The sequence below is a fragment of the Falco naumanni genome, chromosome Z (genome assembly GCF_017639655.2).
Source record: "Falco naumanni isolate bFalNau1 chromosome Z, bFalNau1.pat, whole genome shotgun sequence".
Taxonomy (NCBI): Eukaryota; Metazoa; Chordata; class Aves; order Falconiformes; family Falconidae; genus Falco; species Falco naumanni.
The window spans coordinates 30,474,301-30,495,771 of NC_054080.1; the positions used below are offsets into that span (position 1 = coordinate 30,474,301).

The 21,471-nt window shown below is 37.5% G+C and overlaps 1 protein-coding gene across 3 annotated transcripts in view; it reads left to right on the forward strand.

Moving 5' to 3' along the window:
* The window catches only part of RNF38 (ring finger protein 38), a 112,397-nt gene extending 91,747 nt beyond the window's left edge, over positions 1-20,650 (forward strand). For all 3 annotated transcript variants that reach the window (XM_040580191.1, XM_040580193.1, XM_040580194.1), the window contains 7 exons: positions 2,380-2,550; positions 4,354-4,515; positions 7,551-7,657; positions 9,242-9,326; positions 10,809-10,930; positions 11,829-11,928; positions 17,141-20,650. In XM_040580191.1, the coding sequence (XP_040436125.1) occupies positions 2,380-2,550; positions 4,354-4,515; positions 7,551-7,657; positions 9,242-9,326; positions 10,809-10,930; positions 11,829-11,928; positions 17,141-17,203 (810 nt within the window). In that variant the 3' untranslated portion in view covers positions 17,204-20,650. The remainder of the gene's footprint in view (positions 1-2,379; positions 2,551-4,353; positions 4,516-7,550; positions 7,658-9,241; positions 9,327-10,808; positions 10,931-11,828; positions 11,929-17,140) is intronic.
* The last annotated feature ends 821 nt before the right edge of the window (positions 20,651-21,471 follow it).

Here is a 21,471-nt window from a genome sequence, read left to right on the forward strand (position 1 = left end):
CCTGCTAAGAGCAGTACCAGCTTCCAAGGATGGAGATTTCACAACGCCTCTAAGCCTCTGCTCTGGTATTTAACTGCCATTGTGGTGAAAAATTTCTTCTATCTGGTTGAATTTTCTTTGCTGCAACTTGGTCCTGTTGGTCCTTGTCCGTTCACTTTGCCCCTTGAGGAAGAGTCAGGTTCTGCCTATCTACTCTAATAATGCAGCTGAAGACAGTGGTGAAGTCTTCACTTAGTTTTTTCTTTTTAAGGCAGAGCAAATCCAGTTCTGCATCCTCTTTTATGCAGTGTGCATCCAGCTCCTGGTCATCTTGTTGTCTTCCACTGGACTCATTTCAAGTATGTCAGTGTCTTTCTTTGGCATTGGGGAAGACAAAACTGGACACAGGACTTGATACAGGCTCCCAGGTTCCAAGCAGAGGGACAGAATCGCATCAACGGACCACTAGCTACATTCTCAGTAATGCAGCCCAGCATGCAGTACGGCTTTTTGACTGCAGGAGTACACTGTGGCTTTTGTACTCCTGTTTGACATGTCCACCAGAACCCAACTGTTATTTTCTGCAAATCTGCTCACCAATCTGTCAGTTTCAAAATGTCCTGCTCCATGGCGTTACCCTCTCCTAGTGCCAGACTTCACATCTGCCTTTGCTGAACTTCACATGGTTCCTGTCAGCCAGTTTCTGCACCCTATCAAAGTACACCTGAAGGGTAGCCCTGCCCTCCAGCGTGTTAGCTTTGCTCACCAGCTTCATCTGTGAGCTTCCCAGTATTCTTCTGTTGCTTTGGTAATATTTGTCTCTCCTGCTACGTCTGTAACTATAAAATAAACAAATGTCACTTATTAAGTACCTTCATCAGTTTCAGAATTTCTTGGAAGAACATGTTCAAACAGTAAAAGTTTTCAAAAAGCCTGAAAGAATAAACAGGCAGTTTTAATTTCTTTCCACTTTAAAGATAATGTAGCCTCATTTGCTCTAACTTTAAAACTGCCATGGGCATAGCGCAGATCATTCCAAACGTACATTTGAGCTATGGTAATCTTACAGAATCTTATGGTACCATACAGAATCTTGGGATCAAAACCTATTTTAATACGTTCCCCAAAATGCCTCCTCTTTTAAAGAACGCTATGTGAAGTTCTACCTGCAAATTTATCTTCAGCTATTTCAGAGAACAGTTTTCAATTTAGCAAAATAAAATTAAAAATGTATTTTAATAATAGAAATACTTGTTTGTTGTATTTCTTTTTTAGAAAAATAATGTAGCTGAGTGTGAATAGCGTTTAAGAAAAAATAGTCACATCAAATTAATCTGCTGCTGTTTCAGTGTATGTAAAGATTTATGTTTGGTCATGCTCACAGTTTCGGTCATGCTCACAGTCAGCTATCCCAAATTGAGGTGATAGTTCTACCTCCACTACTGTAATCTGCTTTTAAACTAGATGTCTCTACCATTTTATGCCATTATAGTCCGTATGCACATTGTATGTTGTGTGACACGACTAAAAAGAAGAAAAAGTGAAAGATCAGAACTGGGTCCTCTTTCTTTGTAAAATGTGATTTGATAACAAGTATCTTATTAATTGGTCTTTTAATTTCAGAATTGTAACAGAAATGCTTGAAATTCTGATGCTGGATTAAAGATCAAGAAAAAGAGAATGCAGGTTTTCTTGCTGTTTCACATCTAGAGTTGGAAGTAAGACTGAACACTTCCACAGAGCACATTCCTGCCTCCCCTGCAGTGCCTTCATCACTTCAGTGTTTAAACTTCAGTGCCCCAGGTTGCTTTTGTGTGAGGCATTTCAAAGAGGAGAGAAAAGGGGCTACTTCCCACAGCAGCTGTCACTTAGGGAGCTTTCATCAGAACATGGGGCTCCCCTCAAAGCGCAGAACTGAGCAGAGTTTGTGAATGATTCTTAGCATATGAGGCAACAGAGGTCTGAAGGCACAGTCTGACAGCTTGGAGTCCCTCAGCTCCATCTACAGCTTAAAATGGTTGTAAGACCATTGCTTTGACATCTTGTTTTGAATGTAATATGTGGGAAAACCAAAATTAACTAGGATAAATGTATCTGCTCATCACTTCAGAATCTGTCTAATCCTGGAATACTGAAAACCCAAAGTCCCACTGACCTCATGAGAACTGAGAGCTACTTTGAACCTAGCAGATGTCACACTGGTATTTTTAGAGCCTGTTATAGTAATCACTTGTTTCTTGTCTTTGAGTGAGTTACTATTTATGTGTGTTTTGGAGGGTTTTCCAAGGAGGCAAGAGAACTGCTTTGTTTTAATGGTATCTTTCCACAATAAGTGTAGAATGTTCTATAGGGAATGTTCGTGCTAGAGACAAAAATAATCTTGTTTTCATTTTATTTCAGATGCTTCAGGCGTGCTCAGTCCAACATCTACCTGTACCATATGCAGCATTTCCACCTCTCATTTCTAGTGACCCATTCCTTTTGCATCCGCCTCATATCTCTCCACACCACCCTCCTCACTTGCCTCCTCCAGGACAGTTTGTTCCTTTCCAAGCACAGCAGTCACGGTCGGTAAGTAATGCTTCTTACCCCCCTCTCCATAGAATTGGTGGGGCTGGATGGGCAAATAGCGCTGATGCCTGATTGAGGAAACAGAAGGATTTTGTTTAAAGTAATAGGTTTTTGCACTTAAATTTCTTTAGGAAGTCTGTAACCACTTAGCATGAAGACGAAAAAGTAATTTTTAAGTTCACCATGTTTCTCTTCAGATTTCATCAGCTGTTGTCTGTGCGGTTTCTCCATAGGCCTTTACTTCTGTCAGAAAGATGTATATTTGCTTCACCAACTATTCCTTAAGGTATTTCTTTCACAGGAAGCGGAAGAGAATCCAGAGGGGGTTGTGCAGTGCAGTAGTGATCTCAGAGGAAGGCTTAGCAGAGAGAGAAGGAAGCACAGAGCGTTACTTCCCTTACATGTTCCTTTCTGTTATTTCTCAGTTAATTTTTAAATGACCCGTGCATTTCCCAGTACATAATGACCTTAGGTCATCCAGATATATTCAGGAGCCTACAGTCTCCCGTTCTTCAGCCCACCCCCCCAGTGATGCCTTCTGCTTAAGCAGACTTGGCTTAGTGATAGGGACTATGCAAGCATGGGAAAACGTGACCCTGTTTTGGATTCGAGGGGAAATTAGTATTTCAGTTCTGGTCTACAGCTCTTACTGTAGGGTTATCTGCACACTCATGTCCATTTGTTTGCAATTTCACTAATGCAGAAACAGGAAACGGCTTCATTTTTGCCTAACAAATACTGAGACTTCCCCATGCAGTGTCTCAGCTGTCGATAGGGTTGTAGTCAGTTTGTTATGGTGATGGAAGAACAGCTGGGAAAATACAGTTTTCAGGCATAATCTTTATAAGACTTCCCTTTTAGAAAACATACGTGCTTGGGTTGCTTACCTAGGTTGTTGACTAGGCTTGCCTGTCAGCTTTCAGCTCTGGCAAAAATCTTGTATCTTGGTGGTTTAAGAATACCTTGTGTTTAAAGTTTGTTCTGCATAACAGGGAAACAATACTCCTTTCATTCCACAAGGTGCCTTCCTTAGCTGAATTATGTGAAATGGTAGAATTCAGTGTCAGGAGCAGAAGGGTGTATTAATGAAACAGTGACAATTACTGGTTATTTTTTGAGCACTTTTGGGCCTGACTGAGGTGCTGCAGTTGACTAGATTACAATACACAACTGGAATCTCATGCTTCTGAAGCCTCTGGACTGTGTATTCTTGGTAGGACTGCTTGCATGACCCTCCTGGGAAGCATCTGCTTGATTACTGAGTATCATTTGCAGTGTAATCCACTGGAGTCGCCATGTTTCCTCTCCACTTTTCAGATTTTGTGGCACAATTTCAGTTCTTGTCTATGGTTGTTTATTTTTTTCTCTCGCATAGTTATACAGTGAGAGCAGCCTGGCAAGAAGGAAGCAAATATTTGTCCTGAAAAATGCAAGACACAGGAAATTACAGCCACTCCTATATTTGCTAGATCGCATAAATTCCTGGTCTATAAGCATGGCTAGCTGGAAAAGGTGAATTTATATCATGTGTAGTGTTGTCTTTGCTTTTTGGTAGTGTTAATGACACAGGAATTGTTCACAGAGTTACTATGTGAAACTGAATACAATTATACCTGTAATATTTTAAATTTCTTTTTTACCCTATAAAATTGACCACAGCAGCTCAGAATATACAACTGGGATTGCAGTTATTTATTGGGAAGAAATTGCATCTCTATTATTGCAGCAAAGCCTCTCTTTCTCTCTTTTTTTTCCCCTTTCTTTCTTTTTTCCTTTTTTTTTTTTTCTTTTTTTTAATCATAGCCACTTCAAAGGATAGAAAATGAAGTAGAACTGCTTGGAGAGCATCTTCCTGTAGGAAGTTTTACATACCCTCCCTCAGCCCATCCACCAACATTGCCTCCCTCAGCTCCTCTACAATTCTTAACCCACGATACTTTACACCAGGAGGTGTCATTTGGTGTAGTAAGTATTGTTTTCTGTGCTATATTCTCGTTCATGCTTTAACACGCATTAACATTCTTGATCTTTATTCTGTAGTACATTTTATTTAAAAGTGGCACTTTTTTACAGTTGTTTTCCATTATTTGCTATAGCTTCATAGTGTGGTATTTTCTTTAAGCTTGTTTTAATCAAGTTAAGGGTAGCTTAATGATACCAGCAAATGAATTCAGATAACATTACCTGCAGTGTCGTAACAGTTACTTAGAAAGCATTCCACGTTGCTGCACAGCCCAGGGCTTCTACTGCAGAAACTAATTAGTACAGTTTTTAAAAGCTGCTCTCACTTTTAGCTGATTTTCATTGTATGTTGAGTTTCCATGAGTCAGGAAAGCTAGAATGTTTCAGAAATAGTTCTTCAGAGTGTTTGCCATTTGCAGGCAAGCAATTGTATAGAAAGCTTCCATAATTTAGACTTGCACCATGTTACAAAGACAGCCAAGGTTGCTTTAAGCCAGCTTTCTGGGGATCTACAGGCAGTTCAACTGTAGCAGCATGAAAGAACCTGGTGCAGGATAAAGTGTGCGCTGAATTTTGTGCTTCGGTGGTGTGTCCAGTGTCTGTGCTACCTCTAGGATCTCCATGGTGCACTTCAGTCTGCAATTATATTACTCCTGAGATGGTTTTGTTGTTGTTTTGTGTGGGTTGTTTGTTGTTTTCTTTTTTTAATAAAAACCACCTCTCCTGCCTATGTAATGCTTAAAGAAATAACTAGAAGTATAGGCTCTGCATTTTTTTAATGTTTGACCTGTGCATCAAGTTGACAGAAGGTTTTAGAGGCATATTGTTACTTCAGATTTTACATGAGAATATAATTTTAGGCCCTGTGGCTACAGAGTGTATGGATAACTTTTTAATTAATCTCCTTGAAATCACACAGCCTAGTTAAATGCTTGCTGCAGTTTTTATAAAGGTTTAAATAAGTCTCTACGATTAAAACAAAAAATAAACAGCGCTTTGTTAAGCTAAAGGTGTACAGATTTTCAGTGAAGTTTTCAGTCACTCTGGAGACAAAGACACTTAAATTTCCATAAACCGCTCGTATTTTGTTCAGTATGCTTGTTAGATTAATTACAGTCTAATCACGGAAATTTTGGTTGGAGTGAGGCTTTCTTGATTTCCAAGTTCGGTCTTTAAAGAATAAAATACCATTTTTTGCAGATGATACAGCATTTTTTATCTGATGCTTCAGTTCTGGGTTGTGTATTGCTGAGAAGTAGAATAGAGATGTATTACAATTAATCATATGGTCTTCTATAAAGCAATCCTAAATCCTTATAAAATTTTATTTGTATTAGAATTATGATGGAATGGCTGATTCTCTTTTATTCAGTGAACGCAACAGTTTCTAATTATATTTTTGGTCTGCGGAATTCACAAGGCAGTAAAATTAATATTTGCTACGTCTAGTTTGAGATCTTACTTTCAAGAAAAAGATCCTGGCTCTTTTTATATTTGTTTTTATATTCATATGTAGATTTTATGTAAGGCCATGGCTATCTATTAATAATGTTTCCATTACAAAGTTAGGGAGTTTTAGGTTAGTCATTGGTGGTGTTGGGCTTTTGTGGGGTTTTTTTTTTAAGTCCAAACATAGAAGAAGAAAAACATGTTAGTAAAGACATGGAGTGTTCTTTGTTTCAAAAACAATTCTCAAGGCCTTCAAATATGAATTCAATAGTAATATGTGAATTTCAGTTTTAAAACTTAATTAAAAAATTAATATTTGAATATTTCTGGAAAAACATAGTTTGCATTTAGGTGATAATTTTTTTACATATATGTCCCCATTTTAGTAGGTAATGCAAGGAAATTTTGAGCAATTATAATGAAAACTTAAATATACCAGTGGAGAGCTTAGCATACAAATGAAAAAAGTGTGACAAAAAAGCCCTGATTTACCCATGGAAAGAATACATTGAAGCTTTAGGCTTGACTGTCTCTCTAGGCACTGTCCAGCTGTGAAATTGTATTGATTAACCTCTTTGTGTACACTTGAAAGGCTTCAATCCTTCTTTAACATAAATGTAAATATACATCACTGCTTACAAGGTTTGTTGGGGTTTTTTTTTCTAATTTTTTTTTTTAAAAAAGTCTACAAGACTTTTTTTTTTTTTTTAAAGGCTTCTTTACTCAGCCACTTGTGCACAAACCTGCATAATAGCTCCTGGCTTAAAGCCTGGGCTTTTGCATTCACAAGAGAGTCAACAGCTCAAGTCCTGTTTCCCAAACCAGCCTGCATGTAGACTAAGCACACAAGAGCTTGCGAGGATTTCTGTTGTGTGTTACCACATTTTCACATGGAATGGTATGATTGTGTGTTATTGGTGGGAGTTGTTTCAAATTGAGGCTGAAGTCCTTCTGGATTTGAGCAGAGGCTGGATTTTTTTTTTAATGTTTTATTGAAAGTGGATTTCAATATTCAGATTTAATTTTATTTTATTCTTAAGAAAAAAAATGTTGAATCACAGACTGGATGAGGTTGGAAGGGAGGTCGTCTGGTCCAACCCCCCTGCTCAAGCAGGGCCACCTAAAGCCGGTTGCCCAGGACCATGTCCAGGCAGCTTTTGAGATCTCCAAGGATGGAGACTCTGCCACTTCTCTGGGCAGCCTGTGCCAGTGCTCAGTCACCCTTACAGAGTAAAGAAGTGTTTCCTGATGTTCAGACGGAGCCTCCTGTGTTTCAGTTTGTGCCCATTGCCTCTGGTCTTGTCACTGGGCACCACTGAAAAGAGCCTGGCTCCGTCTTCTTTGCACCCTCCCTTCGGGTATTTATATACACTGATAAGATCCCCCTGAGCCTTCTCTTCTCCAGACTGAACAGTCCCAGCTTGCTCAGCCTTTCCTCATACGTGAGATGCTTCCAGTCCCATCTTAGTGGCCCTTCGCTGGACTCTCTCCAGTATGTCCATGTCTGTCTTGTGCTGAGGACCCCAGAACTGGACACAAGTTCCAGTTCCACAAGTTCCAGTTGAAGCTTATTTTCTTCTTTCTTGCAGCCTTACCCACCTTTTATGCCTCGAAGACTCACAGGGCGCAGCAGATACCGATCACAGCAGCCAATACCACCACACCCTTACCATCCCAGCCTATTACCTTATGTGCTGTAAGTTCAAAGTACATTTGCTTCCATCTAGGCTATTGAAGTCACATGACTTTCAACAAGAGTCTTGGCACTTTTAATGGTTGGACTCTACCACAGAACAGACATAGTTCAGCTCTCCCAGAGAGGAGGAAAACTTCCATTTCTGTGTAAATTTTTCAGCCTATTTTGAATAACAGACACCCCTGAGCAAGGAAAAATGTAAGTGAACAATTTTGTCCAATGTAGTTTTGTAGGTGTTTTGAGGCACAGTAGCCTCTTGTTTCTGAACTCTTTGTAAAATCTTCAACAAATTTTAAAACTTGGTTCTTTGATACTCTTACAGAGGCATGGTTACACTGTAGGATAAAGTCCTAGGAGTCTTCACTTACGGAATAAATTCATTTGGTTTTGTTCTTAATTATGAAGCACAAAGGTGGGAGCTCTCTGTGATGTGTTACTCATGATGTGTTACTCTTTATTGGCTGAACTGCTAATCTGTTACAGCTGTTGAATTTCTGTTCTGCCTCTGATTAGCTGTTTCTGGAAAAGATGTGGGATAAGTAATGTTCAGGAATTATCTGTAGCGTGCTATGGTAGACTCTCTGTAGGGGTGTTTGGGTATATGACATGAGATTTATTACTCTTCTATGTTCTGTTTTGGAAATACATACAAAATGATTGGAAAACAGAAATTATTTTCTGGGGACGAATGTGACATTGACAAGGAGACACTGACACCAGTTCTGTAGTTTCTCTCTGTGCAATTTCAGACGTGGCATGAAAGTGGCACCAGAAATCTGATCCATTGAAGTTGTTCAACTTTGCATCTTACAGTCAGAATAATGTCGTAGCTTCTTGCCTGTCCATTGAGGACACAGTGTGGCACAGTAATTCCTGATGACCTCAGTAGAATTTTAGTACATATTAGTACTCTCAATTTGTGATTTCGATGTGCATAAAGTTTGGACTCATAGTACTGTCTTGTGGGGGGGGTTAAAAACACTTGTTGAATATAGAAACAGAAAAACATCTCTCTTCTCTCTCTGTCTGAGGAGATTCTGCTTTAACCAGCATCACAGTATGTGAGAAAGTGAGTTTGTGGTTGCCTTCAGTATGGAAGTTGGTCCAGTGGCATATCCTGGTTTATCTTCATTATGTGTTTTAGGCTTAGCAAAAGTTTCAAGACTTTTGTATTTGAGAGCTAAAAGAACTTAGGGTTCCTTTTCTTTGTTGATATTTTATCCCCTTAAAGAAGTAAAACATATTTAAAACCAGAATGTCAATTCATTGTCAATTTTAGCTCTCCATAATCTATGGTAATCAAGAGATTCGTTTTTGTAATAGTGCTGAGCCTGGTTGGAAGTATCATTTGAGACATGCGTGCAAAAAGCAGCACTGCCAATATAAAAAAGTGGCAAAAGTAGCTTTTTCCTTTGACTCTTTCACTTCAAATGTCTATTCTTGACTCCAGACTTAACATTTTTACCAGTTCTGACAACTTGTTGATTTGAGAGGGGTCGGTAAGGTAACTTTACCTCTGCCAGATGTTTCTGTGCTTTCCTTCAGCAAGATGCTGAACCTTATCATTGTTTGCTCTCGTGGTAGATCAATGCTCCCAGTGCCACCTGCAGTTGGACCAGCTTTCAGCTTTGAGTTGGATGTGGAAGATGGAGAGGTAGAAAACTATGAGGTTGGTGTGTGAACTACAACTACCTTTAAAGAACAGATGTTAGCTCAAGCAAAAGATAAAATTTTATTATATTTTGCTTTTAATCCTGCTTTTGGCTCTCAAATAGATGTAATGACTGTGAAGACAGAATCCAGAAACAATTCTTGTAGATTTTTTTTGCAATGCTGGATATTAGAAGTGCTTAGCTTTATTGTCTGTTGCTTTTTCCTAGAATCCTAGGCTAGTAATCACTAGATTGTTCAGCTTTTATATTCTACATGTTAACTCTTCTCCTTTTTAATTTAATTGATTTTAAATATCAAACAAATGAAGCGCTTTCAGAAGAACAGAGTAAGTTACTGGTTATATATGCGTAACTTTGCAGGATAGTGTTAATTTCATAGGAATAATTAGTCTAAATGTATTGTTTATAAAACTGCCTTACTGCCTTTTCTTCTTGGCCCTCAGGAGGGTACAGTAATTCACATCTATAGATGTAGAACCCTCTTAAATATCCTTGATAATTACGGGGCAGTTCTAGCTGTTGTGTCTTTACTGGTTCTGAGACTAATGGATTCCGTTTGACTTCTCTTCAGACAGTCATCATCAACGCTTACTTTTGCATCTCTTTGCCTGTGCTCCGCTTAAGAGCTCCGTATAGTTGCACATTTTCAGTTTAACAGTGAGAACTTCTGTAATAATTTCTGTGCTAGTTCAGAAGAAGCATCGTCTTATTTCTGAGAATTTGAACCCTAGCTTTGACAATACTAGAAATCTCTTGTAATCTGTATCATTTGCAGCTATGCCTTGATTCTCTATGACATTTATAGTGATACTCCCGTGTGAAGGAGTGTAAGTTACATATGTGACAGTGTAAATTAGTTACATATGTGACAGTGTAATTTATTTACATGAGAGGCTTTTAGTTGCAATGCTTGGCTTACAGAAAATTAACATAAATTTTAGCAAAAAAAAAAAGCGCTTACAGTTTGATGGTATGTATTTGTTTTCCAGACTGAGGATAAAATCTCCGTATTTCAAGTCAGCTAGCCCAAGACGTGGAGTGGGAATCGGAACCTGTCCCATTAAATTCTTGGTTTCTCTCACAAGACCAGACTCACATATTGTTAGAAAGCAAATCTGTTGACGATTTTTTGTGGTTACCAGCACTATTAATTTTATAGCAGGGTGAAAGGATTCTTCAGAAACAAAATACTTGCCAAGCTGTGCATGCAGCCACAGGACTGATTGGAAGTTGGGTCCTGGAGGTTTTGAAATCACAAAGAGAACATTTTGCATAATTAGAAGGATGGCTGAACTCTGAAAGTCTTTCCATGGGGCTTGTGTTGAAAGGGGTTTAACTAAGGTTCTAAACATTTCTTAATTGAAGGGTGTTTGTGCTTCCAGCTGGGGTGGTGAGGTGTAATGGAAGCCCCACCTCTAATGGAACCAGAGCCTCTTTGAGCAGTGAATTTCTAAATATCCAGTTTCCATGTTTTGCAGGCACTGCTGAATTTGGCAGAACGTCTGGGAGAAGCCAAACCACGAGGACTGACAAAGGCGGACATTGAACAGCTTCCATCCTACAGGTTCAATCCAAACAACCACCAGTCAGAACAGACATTGTAAGTATTGGTCTCTTTCAAAGGCCCATAATTTAGGTGACTGTATTTTCATTTCTTTTAACTTGCACCCTTAGCTAGGCCAGAAGGGCTTTAAACAATTTAATTTTCTTTTTCTTTTTTTTCCTTGGGTTGCTTTCCAGATCAAATACTGTTTATCCTTACTTTAAAACCTGTTTAGTCTCACGTCATTTAGCTATCTTTCAGTTTAGTTTCTCAGCGTTTAAAAAGCCAAAATGGAAGAAGGGTGTTCTAGGATTTGTTCAGCATACTAGGCGTTGAAGTGGCATTGTGAACTTGTAATTTAGCTTGTGTTAAAATTTAGCAAGTATTGAAGTTTCAGGTGCTCCTAGTAGAGCTTGGTCAGTGGTTTAAGAGTGCACATTATTTTAAAAACCCCTTAACTTCCTGTGTTTGAAAGTTCTGCACAACCAAGTGGAAGGGGTGGTATAGATACAAAGGTGCTTAAAGTGACTTAAGTACCAAATGCTGTCTAATGTTTGAACTTCAGTGTAAAGATTTTTCTCTGATATTCCAGTTTCGGTGACCTTCAGTGAGTGACTTACTAGTAGGGAGTGAAATTCATAGTTTCTTACCTCCACCATTTTTTATTTTGATTAAATGTCTTCTGTTGGTTGGGTCTGTGAACTCCTGTGAACAGAAGCCCTTGCTGATTTGCGATTTGAAAGCACACCAAAAAAAAAAAAACCAAAAACCTGACACAAAAGGTCTTCCCAGTTTGTCACAGTACACACCTTCAACCACAGATAAAAATAACTGTAGCTGCCCAAGGAGTAAAAGAGCTACCATGTTACAGTTGTATCTGTAAGGTTTTGTATGGAATGTGTATTTGTTGTTCTTACATAGCAGATAACATTTGAATTTTGTTGTCTTTTTTTAGGTGTGTGGTGTGCATGTGTGATTTTGAGACCAGGCAGCTACTTAGAGTCTTACCTTGTAACCATGAGTTCCATGCCAAGTGTGTTGATAAATGGCTGAAGGTAAAAAAAATTAAATAAAAAATAATCCTGTCTCATAGGGAATTCATTATGTAGTTTGGTGGGAGGGGGTGGGGGTATTTTGCTGTTCCACTTCATTTTATCTTGTTTCATGTTTCTAATATTTAGGCTAGAAATGCCAATGGAGTGGAAGTACTGCCTGCTTACAGTATTTTTCTAATAGTTGATGAAAGATGTTTCTTTGTAGTCTTTGGCAGAAGGAAAAATTAATACAGAGAGAACTCTTTTCATTGACAGATATTACTGTGTTTTCCATTTGCACAAAACAATGACTGTGCATTCAATTAATATGTGAAATTGAAGGAGACTTGGAAACAGAAAAGTAACATAATAATATAGGAAGTATGAATTAAGAGTTTCTGTGGTGATGGTGGCTTTAACTGTTTTACATATTCTGCATAGCAAGGATGAGTACTAATACCTTCCTCCCTACTTTGCTATTAACGTTAGGTTCCATGGCAAATAAAATACATTATGTGTGTACATACATGCCTATGCAGAGAGAGAGAGATATTTTAGTATACAGAAACAGAAATTATTAGTTTCACAAAATTATGATATACCCTTCCAAGAGAATTTGAGCAGAAAAGAAAGAATCTAGAATCAGGGCAGCCCAGTAAGAGGACAGAGAAAATAGCAGTAGAGAAGGTATGAAGAGCAGGAAACAGAAATAAGTAGATGATGATACATAGGTATCTCTACAAGCTGCATTAGCCAGGTCTACTGCCAACAAGGTATTGATCCCCATCCTGTCTCAGCTTTGTTCAGCTTTCATTTAATCTCTATGTAGACTGTTGTGTGGAACACTGGAAGCTGCAGTTATCCTGTGTTAATACAGGGTATAGTCCCTAGAGAATTACAAATGGTGTCTGTTGTTTCCAAGAAATAAATCGAAACCCCTTGCCTTTATGGCTTCATAAAAGCAAGAAAATTAAGATCTTGGGCATACACTGAAATATTCAGGGCAGAGAATCAAAAAATCAAGTTTGAATTGGTATCATTATTTTGGATAACAAGGTATCAAGAATAATGAGAATAAAAACTGAGATATGAAATTGCTCTTGGGCTACAGTACCCACGGTAGTCTAAGGCTTCCACAGAATCTAAGGCCAGTGTAAACGTTTCCACAACAGTGCTCATAACTTTCAGTAGAACTGGTGTCCTTCAGTACCTAAATCCATATACACACCGAGAAACAGCAAGGGGAATGTAAACATCTAGGTTTGTTGTTATCACATTAAAAAGCCACTTACACACACACCCCACACCCACACCCCACCACACACCCCACACACACCGCCACACACCCCATAGTATTACCAATATATTTATGCTAGATGTATGCTGTAGATTATACATATTCAAGTGGTATTCTCCAGTGTGTGTCCCTACTCCTCTCGAGGAATGTACACTCTGGATTTGTCAAATCTTTTTGTTGCATGAAACTTGGTAAGTCATTTGTGGTGTGGACAGGGTACCCAGGGATGGTATTCACTCCATTTTATCAAAAAAGATCTAAGACACATGTGACATTGGCCTGTGAGGTGGTGGATGCTATAGGTCTATGTAGGTTAAACTGATTATATAGATTCTACAAATGACAGCTCCTTCCAGGCCATTAATGCAAAAAAAAACCCTTCTGATGAATAAAGTCCCTGATCTACGGATTGCCTGAAGTTAGAGGAATATGCCAGGGGAAGTATCATGCATGCTTGTCCTGTTCTCACATTCTTTCTTACCTAACATTTGTTTCAAGAGTCAGACAAGTATGTTGAGTTAAGCTGTTTTGGGACCTGGTGTGCAGCTTAACAGTTAGATTTAGTCAACTGGTAATGAATGGCAATCACATTCAGGACAGCAAAGTGAAAAAAACATATTTAGTTGAGTCTTTATTTTCATATTTGTACATATACTGTAGTAGTGGTGAAACTGCTTTTTTCTGGTGTTTCTGTCCCAGCTTAGAAGCTGTGTATTTTCTAACCTCTCCAAGTGTGGTGTTTCCTAAAGGTTGTCTTACCACAGATAAACTCTGTGAGCACAAGAGTGTCAGCTGGGTAGGGGAATGAGGTGAAAGGTACACAGTGTAAACCTAAGGGGGGTGCAGTTATAGCCACCTAGAACTGCTTGTATTGACATCGTGTATTCCAGAGCTGGATGCAAAATGTTAGACAAGGTTAAAGCATCATGGTATAGGATTGCTAAGGCAATATATTTACACCATGTGGGTTTAGTTACACTGGTATGAAAATGGGTGTATGGAAATAAAGATTATTTTTCTTTGCAAACTATAGCAAATTACCTGTAAGACCAGCCTATTTTAGTTACAGCCTCTGTCTAAACTCAGAGTTAAGCAGCAAACATCTGGATGTGAGGATAACTGGAATATATTTTTAAGCTATAATTTTTTTGCTTCTTTATGTATTTGACAACTTGTTTTATATGTTGAAAGTGTAGACATGTCCACATCCATGTAATTTACACCATCCAGCCAACAACATGTTGATAAATTCTGCAAGGGGAGGTAAAAATTGTAGCGTTCAGTACTTGTAACTTTTTTCCACAAGGTAAAAAAAACAAAAACAAAACCAAAAAAATACCAGGTTTTCCCCATGTTTTACTGATTTAATGTTGCCTCTTTGAGGAAAGTATTTGCTCTCTAGTATTTCTAGAACTAGTTACAGAATTAGGGAGTCAGGTTGGTTCTTTTAAGTTTCACCATGTGTTAGTGGAAGGTTAGTGATCTAATCTGATTATTTAAAAAGAAACAAAAATCCTTATTTCACTGCTTGTTGGTGACGATGGAGCAAAAGAAAGGTATATAAGAAAGTTTTGTGGCTTTTCTATGCATGAGAGGTTTGAGCTGCCCAGCTGGTATAACGCTATGGATAGTACCACCTTTTCATGTAGTGTGAGCAACTGAGAGGAAATGTTATTTTACAGTGCATTAGGTTCCTCACTTGAATGTATAATTCCATGGTTAAGCATGGTTAAAGACTTGTTGAGAGATATAATACAGTGGACAAAGCAAAATTTAAAAAAAGAGAGGTTATCTTTCTGCTTTTTGTAGTATTGTTAACTCATTTCACAGTATTTGATTACTTCTTAGTATCCTCAATCCCTTAGTCAAATACGAATCCATGAGAATCCTGTTCTTTTGTAAAGTAAGAGTTACCTGTCATTCCAAAAGACAGCTTGAAAACCCAGCTGTCTTCACCCTTAGGGTTTAGAACCAGTAACAAGGACAACTTGCCTTTATATTTAACGTTCTGACAGGAAATGCTGTATTATGCATGAGCAAAGACTAACTATAGTTTAACTTGGTTCTGATGGACTAACACCATAGTAGCGCAATGTTTTTTAGAGGATTCTAGAAGCCCTTCAGGACCGTTGTTCTAAATGCAGTTCAGTTCAGATATAAATGTCTATCCAATATTAAAAAAAGAATAATCAGTTAATTGGATAGATTGCTGTCCTTACAGTACAGATGTTAAGTTTGCCTGAAAGATTGGCTGGTTAGAAGGTCAGTATTATGTCCACCTTAGTCCTTTTTTCACACTGAAGAATCACATTAAATGCCAAGAAGGGGGAATTAATTTTATGAAAGGCACAAGAATACAACTAAATTTGAAACAGATGTACATGTAGGATCTTGAAAAGTTACCTAAAAAGCACTGCGGCAGTGTGCATGAATACTGAGTTTATCCTGGCATAGTGAATTTATTTCTGCAGTTCCTATCAGGAAATTACTCCCGCTGAATCATCTGTTTCATGCTACAAATGGTAGATGCTTCGTTATTTATCTGAGTGAATATCTTTTGATTCATTAATCCATTGAATTTTAAAGAACATGCCTTTTTATTTCAAAATTCATATTAGCTGAACTATATCTAGAATAATGCAAATGCAGTGTAGTGACCAAGTAATGACACTGTCCTCAAGTAATTTCAAAACTGCTAGTGAGAGAGCAAGAAATAATTTTTCTTGTTGATACTCCAGTCCATGCTTTACAAAAACTATAAAGCAATAATAACTACAGTATAAACTATAAAACAGTATGATAGTAGTAGTGAACAGAAAAAATATACCGTCATTTTAACTTGCATTACTAAATAGTGTTTTTCAGTAGTAACATGTTACATTCATTGGCATCGTTTGGATTTGAAATCTGTGGCAATGATTTCTGAACTCTGGCCTGCAGAGCCACATTTCTTGATGCTCTGACTTGTATTTTCGTTGAAAAATTTGGGTACCTTAGGAAAATTTGGAGTTGGAAGTGGTTGGTCCTGCAATTTTGAAACATGAAATACAGAATTTGGGCAGGGACAAGTTCTCTTCACTCGGCCCTTTGCAAAGGAATGTTTTATCATAGATGTTACATGTTTGTTTGGGGCTTTTTCTCATCAATTGCCAAAATGAAATTAGCCTTTATTTGAAAAGGGGAATAAGAAGACAGAAATGCTTTCCCAGTAGCTTAAGGAATGTTACTCCTCACCTACCTTACCTTTTTAAGGAAGCTGTAAAAGTAAGGGTCATAGGACATACTTTCAGTGAGTGCTTTACTGCAGGGCTAAATTTAGATCTGCTTGTGTCTGTTGCTTGAATACCTGTTCATCAGGTTGTCTTTTTTTCCCCTTCTGTTTCTCTTTACTAAAACCACTTCCCTTTTTCACTGTTCTGCTTTCAGCTTTGACTAAGTCTTTGTGATGGGTTTCTGTGAGAATAACAGAATAAACAGAGTATGAAGAGACGTGATCCATGATCACTAGAGCTTGTGACAATACAACATCTTCATATAGGACATTTATACAGCCCAAGGTTCCTAGTCTGGTTTTGGGGGAGTTCTCTGTAGCACACAGTGCAGCTTCTTAATTGCATCCATCTGATTGCAATATAATTATGAATCTGCATTAATAAAATCACCATCACCTAGATAAAGCCTAGTTTGCCATTTTGCTTTAAAGATAAAAGGCTCAATTATTATTTTTTGTAAACATAACTTTGAATGGACAAACTTACTACACCATGCTACATAACAAAACAAACAAAAAAAAAAAGGTGTAAGCACACAGTCTGCTCTTGTTTTGAGTATTCTTGAATTGCTTTTCAGTACTCACAGATGTCAGTGTCATTATAACATTACCTTAACGATGTATTTGTCAGTACAGTAAACCTGCTTTTGTTTCTGGTTTTACAGGCAAATCGTACCTGCCCAATTTGTAGAGCTGATGCTTCGGAAGTGCATCGTGATTCAGAATGACCAATCTAAGAGCACAAACCTGGTTTGGGTGTTTCTGGTCACATGTATCTATGAACTATCTATCGAACTTACCCATGTGACTTCCAGCCTACCCTTTACACAAAAGGGTCAATGGACCTTACTTTGCACTGTGTGACTTAATCAATTATAAAGCTTATAACTAGTCTTCACAGTTATGGGATTGTTATACTAACAGCGTGATTGGAACTCCAAAGAATGATTATTTTATTTTTTTTTAGCTTAATTTTGTGTGTGCACTAACATTCCCTGGTTTTTGTGTGATCATTCCGAGTGTTGCTGCGAGATTACTGTGGACGTGATCTTTTAGCATGTGCTTTTATATAAAAGAAAAAGGAAAAAAAAACAAACCAGTGGTAGCTCCAAACAATATAGCAATCTACCTTATATAGAGCCTTCAGATACTGTGAGTGGGAGCGAATGGTATGAATGTGTGTTTGCTTGTGAGACGATGCGTGAAGTGTGCTTGTGACTGAGTGTGCATGTGTGTTTGAGAACCTATATACCAGCATGTACTGAGAACGTATGTGTGTAGTAATAATTATGCTGCAATGTATAATCTTGTGTGTTATTTAAACAGTACTAGTACTGTACACTGGTTCCTTTCCTTGTGTTTGCAGTTGCACACTGAATGCGGTGGGTGCAGCAATTACAGACATTTAGTATTTCCTCCCCAATATACTTAGAGGTATAAAGACCTTTCCACCTACTATTCAAACAGCTGTTATGCTTCTCCTTCATTGGAGGCTTTAAATGTGTACCACTAAGGAGTACGTTGATTGTTCATACATGAGTAAAGGTGGGGGTTTTAGCATATGTTACAAAGTTTGGTTTTTTAAGTGGCTGATTTTTATTTTATCAATGTAAAGTTGCAATATCGCACAAAACATTTAGCAATATTAACATTTTAAATTGCTAATATGAATACAGAAGTTTTTCTGTTTTCCTTTTAAATTTTTCTAGCTGGGTTTGCCAGTTATGTGCTTTTTCCATGAAAGGAAGCAGAGAGAACACTGAGAGTCTTGTGCAACAGCTCTTCATTTTTGGCCATTCTTCTTGCTAAGGACATAATCTTTTAGCTTACAAACATTGGCTTTAATCACATACATTCTTTGTAATTTACAAGGGAGTTTGTATACAACTAAAATCACTTGAAAAAGGTTATAATTTTATTCCTGCAACTTCATGAATAAAATAAATTTTATAGCATTTTCTCAGAGAACAACAACTGCTTTTTTTTAGTTGTATCACAAGAGAAGGTGGGTTTTGGTCATTAACTGCAGAATTCTTTTGCCCTGATGCTGCTTCTTGCCTACTTCATTATTTCATGATGAGTGTAATACGAAGAAGGAACTCCCTTGGTTTTTGCAATCAAATTTCCAGAGCACTCTATTATAGGAGAAAATTGGAACACCTCCCAGAACAGTGCTTTGAAATAGAAGGGGATAACCTCTATTCAAGTGTTCTGAATAATCTTTTATTTGTGCTATTGAAAAAAAAATCAGCTTTATTTATAATATTCAGACTGTTAACATCTTCAGTATGTTCTAGTAAAATATTTAGGTCCTCATATACTGTAGTTATTAAAAGGATGCACTTTTTGCAACAAAACTATTTTCCTAAATTCAGTGTCATTACTTCAGTTGCAGCAGCACAATTGGCGCAGTTAGCAATATTGCTGCAACTTGCTGCCAGCCTCAGCTTTAAGTTTGTTCTCTATCATTTCTGATGCTTTTGTATGCTGCTATGCTTTAGTATCAGTTACAATTTCAAACAGTGTTAGATGTTCTCCATGCGCATTTCCCTTTGAAGATCTACAGACCAGTCGCAGCTCTTGGTGCAGATAAAATAAAAGCACAATTTTGCCCTGTTTCACATGCTCTTCCCTCTGCTTAGTTATGCAAGTAGTTCTCAAAGCCAGTGAGTCTTTCCATACGTATCCATACTTAAGAACACTAAATAAATAAAAACGCTCTTATATCAACTTCAAAATATTAGAATTTCTCCTCTTTTTTCAGTGGAGTTAAAGAATAGGCTTTTCACAATAACACCTAGCAGGTTAAATTACATGTAATAAGATTTATTTTTTTAACAAATAAAACCATGTTGTTTAAAAAGCATATGCTTACATTTGTCTTAGAAAACCTAGACTCTTTTATATACTGCAAAAGAAAAAGTTCCTTATGTACAGATTTAAACATAACTAACATTTCTGTGCTCAGTATTCAGTTTGAGGCATGAAAGAGGGTACTCTATCTAACCTAAATACAAATGAACAAGACACATTCTTCTGAACCAAGGGAAAGTAGTCCTCTTTCTGAAATTGGAGAAGTCTTGACGTGTAATGTCCCTTTTTCCCCCCCACTAAAACTCTGCAATGCAGCTGGAGATGGAGGATCTAAGTTGGTAAAATCCTGAAATTAATTGTTGCACTCTTATGGCTCATCTCTTCTGGAATGGTTCTTTTGTTTGCATGGGACTCTTGCAGATGTATGTGGACTTGCTTCCTGTGGTTAGTGTGTATAAACAGCACACATGCAGATGTTCTGAATCAGCTCAGACAAGCTACAACCGAGTCCTTTTTGTTGTGGCTGTCAAGGGAGGGGGATTCATGTTCAGCTGTGAACTGCCATGTGTTATGCACATTTGTGTGTAATTCCACAGCCTGCCATGGTGCCTGGCAGCACCTGAATTCAGCAAGACTTTTTTATGTTCATTGCCTTTCTGCCATTATCTGGCTCTGTCTTCCCCACCCCCAAAAAATCCAAACCTGTAATATGTTTGCTTTATCATATTGGCACTGCTGGTTTTTTTTACATAAACTGTCAATTTAATTTGACATTTTAGTGGATATCAAGGCCTACAGGTAATTCCAATGTCTCATTTTGTGGCTTTCTTTTAAAAAAAAAAAACAAAACAAAACATTAAAGCCTTTTGTTGTATGCCATTTTGTACAAGCTCTTGAATGTGATTTCACAGCTGTTAATATATCATGTAATACCTGGGATGAGATTTACCAACCTCTTTAATTTTAATGGTAGAAAACACATTTTAGACTGAGTTATCTTTGGGCCTTTGTAAAAGCTGTGTTTTTTTCGTTGGTACATTGTTACCTCATTTTGCTACTTGTGTTTCAGACTTGCTAATGATTATGACAGCTTAGGGGTTTTGTTGGAATCATATTTTGTCAAGTGTTTTCTTTAAATCACACGCTATTTTATCATTTAACATGTAGTTTTAAATGTATTATAAATACCTGTAACCAAATCATTTGAAGGCTTGATAAATTTTTAACAAAATTTGTACATTTTTTATGAGAGTTACTAGTAATGCTTTACTAGGTAGTGCAATGAATTTTTATTTTTAATCCCTGTGCCCAATTTTGGAGTTGAGAGAGTTGTTCAGTAATAAATGTATGATGTACACGTACACAATTTTGTCCTGTTCTTTCTCTTAGAAAGAGGTGCATTGGTTTTTTTTTTTCATTACTCTGCATATTTCTGTGGGTGATCATGAAACTCCAGATATCGGCAACACATGCTTGTGTTGTAGGGGGAGGTTTTGCCACCTTAACTGTAGTGCATGACAGACTTCTTTTAAACTACTTTGAGAGATCATAAGAAAATTATATGAAATGTGTCATATTTTTGAAAGTGTAAAATAACTGTAATTCTTAAAACTTAAAGCCTTGCCTGAAAGGTCAGTTTTCTAAAGATGTCACTTAGTCAAAAGAAGATTTGCAGGGATGGAGGTGTTCCTTAGACATATTATTTGCACTGTATGTCAGCTGAAGATGTGTTAATGCTTTGCAGTGCCCTAACAGTGGTTTAAAATGCATCCTGAGTTAAGGATGAAACTGAATTATAAGCAGTTTGGTTAGCCAGGGTCACACAAGAAGCTGGTGGTGAAACAAAAACAAAACAAAAAAATATTTGTTTTTGGTTTTAGTATGATGATGTAAACTAAGTTGACAGATGTAATTATTTAAAAGATTTTTGTTTATGCAGAGCACTTAATAACTTCATCAATAGCAGGTGTTCTTGGTACACAAACATATTTGAAGATCACTGGTGCTTTGAGAATCCTTATGCAAAGATTCAGATACATGTCTTGTGGATTTATAATCTTGGATAACAACTGGTTTGCTCTCTTTTATACAGCAGATGCTAATTATTTATTACACTGTTGAAAACGGACAGTGCTGTCATAGTACTTGCAGAGCTAAGGTGACAGGGGGCTGGCTTAGATCC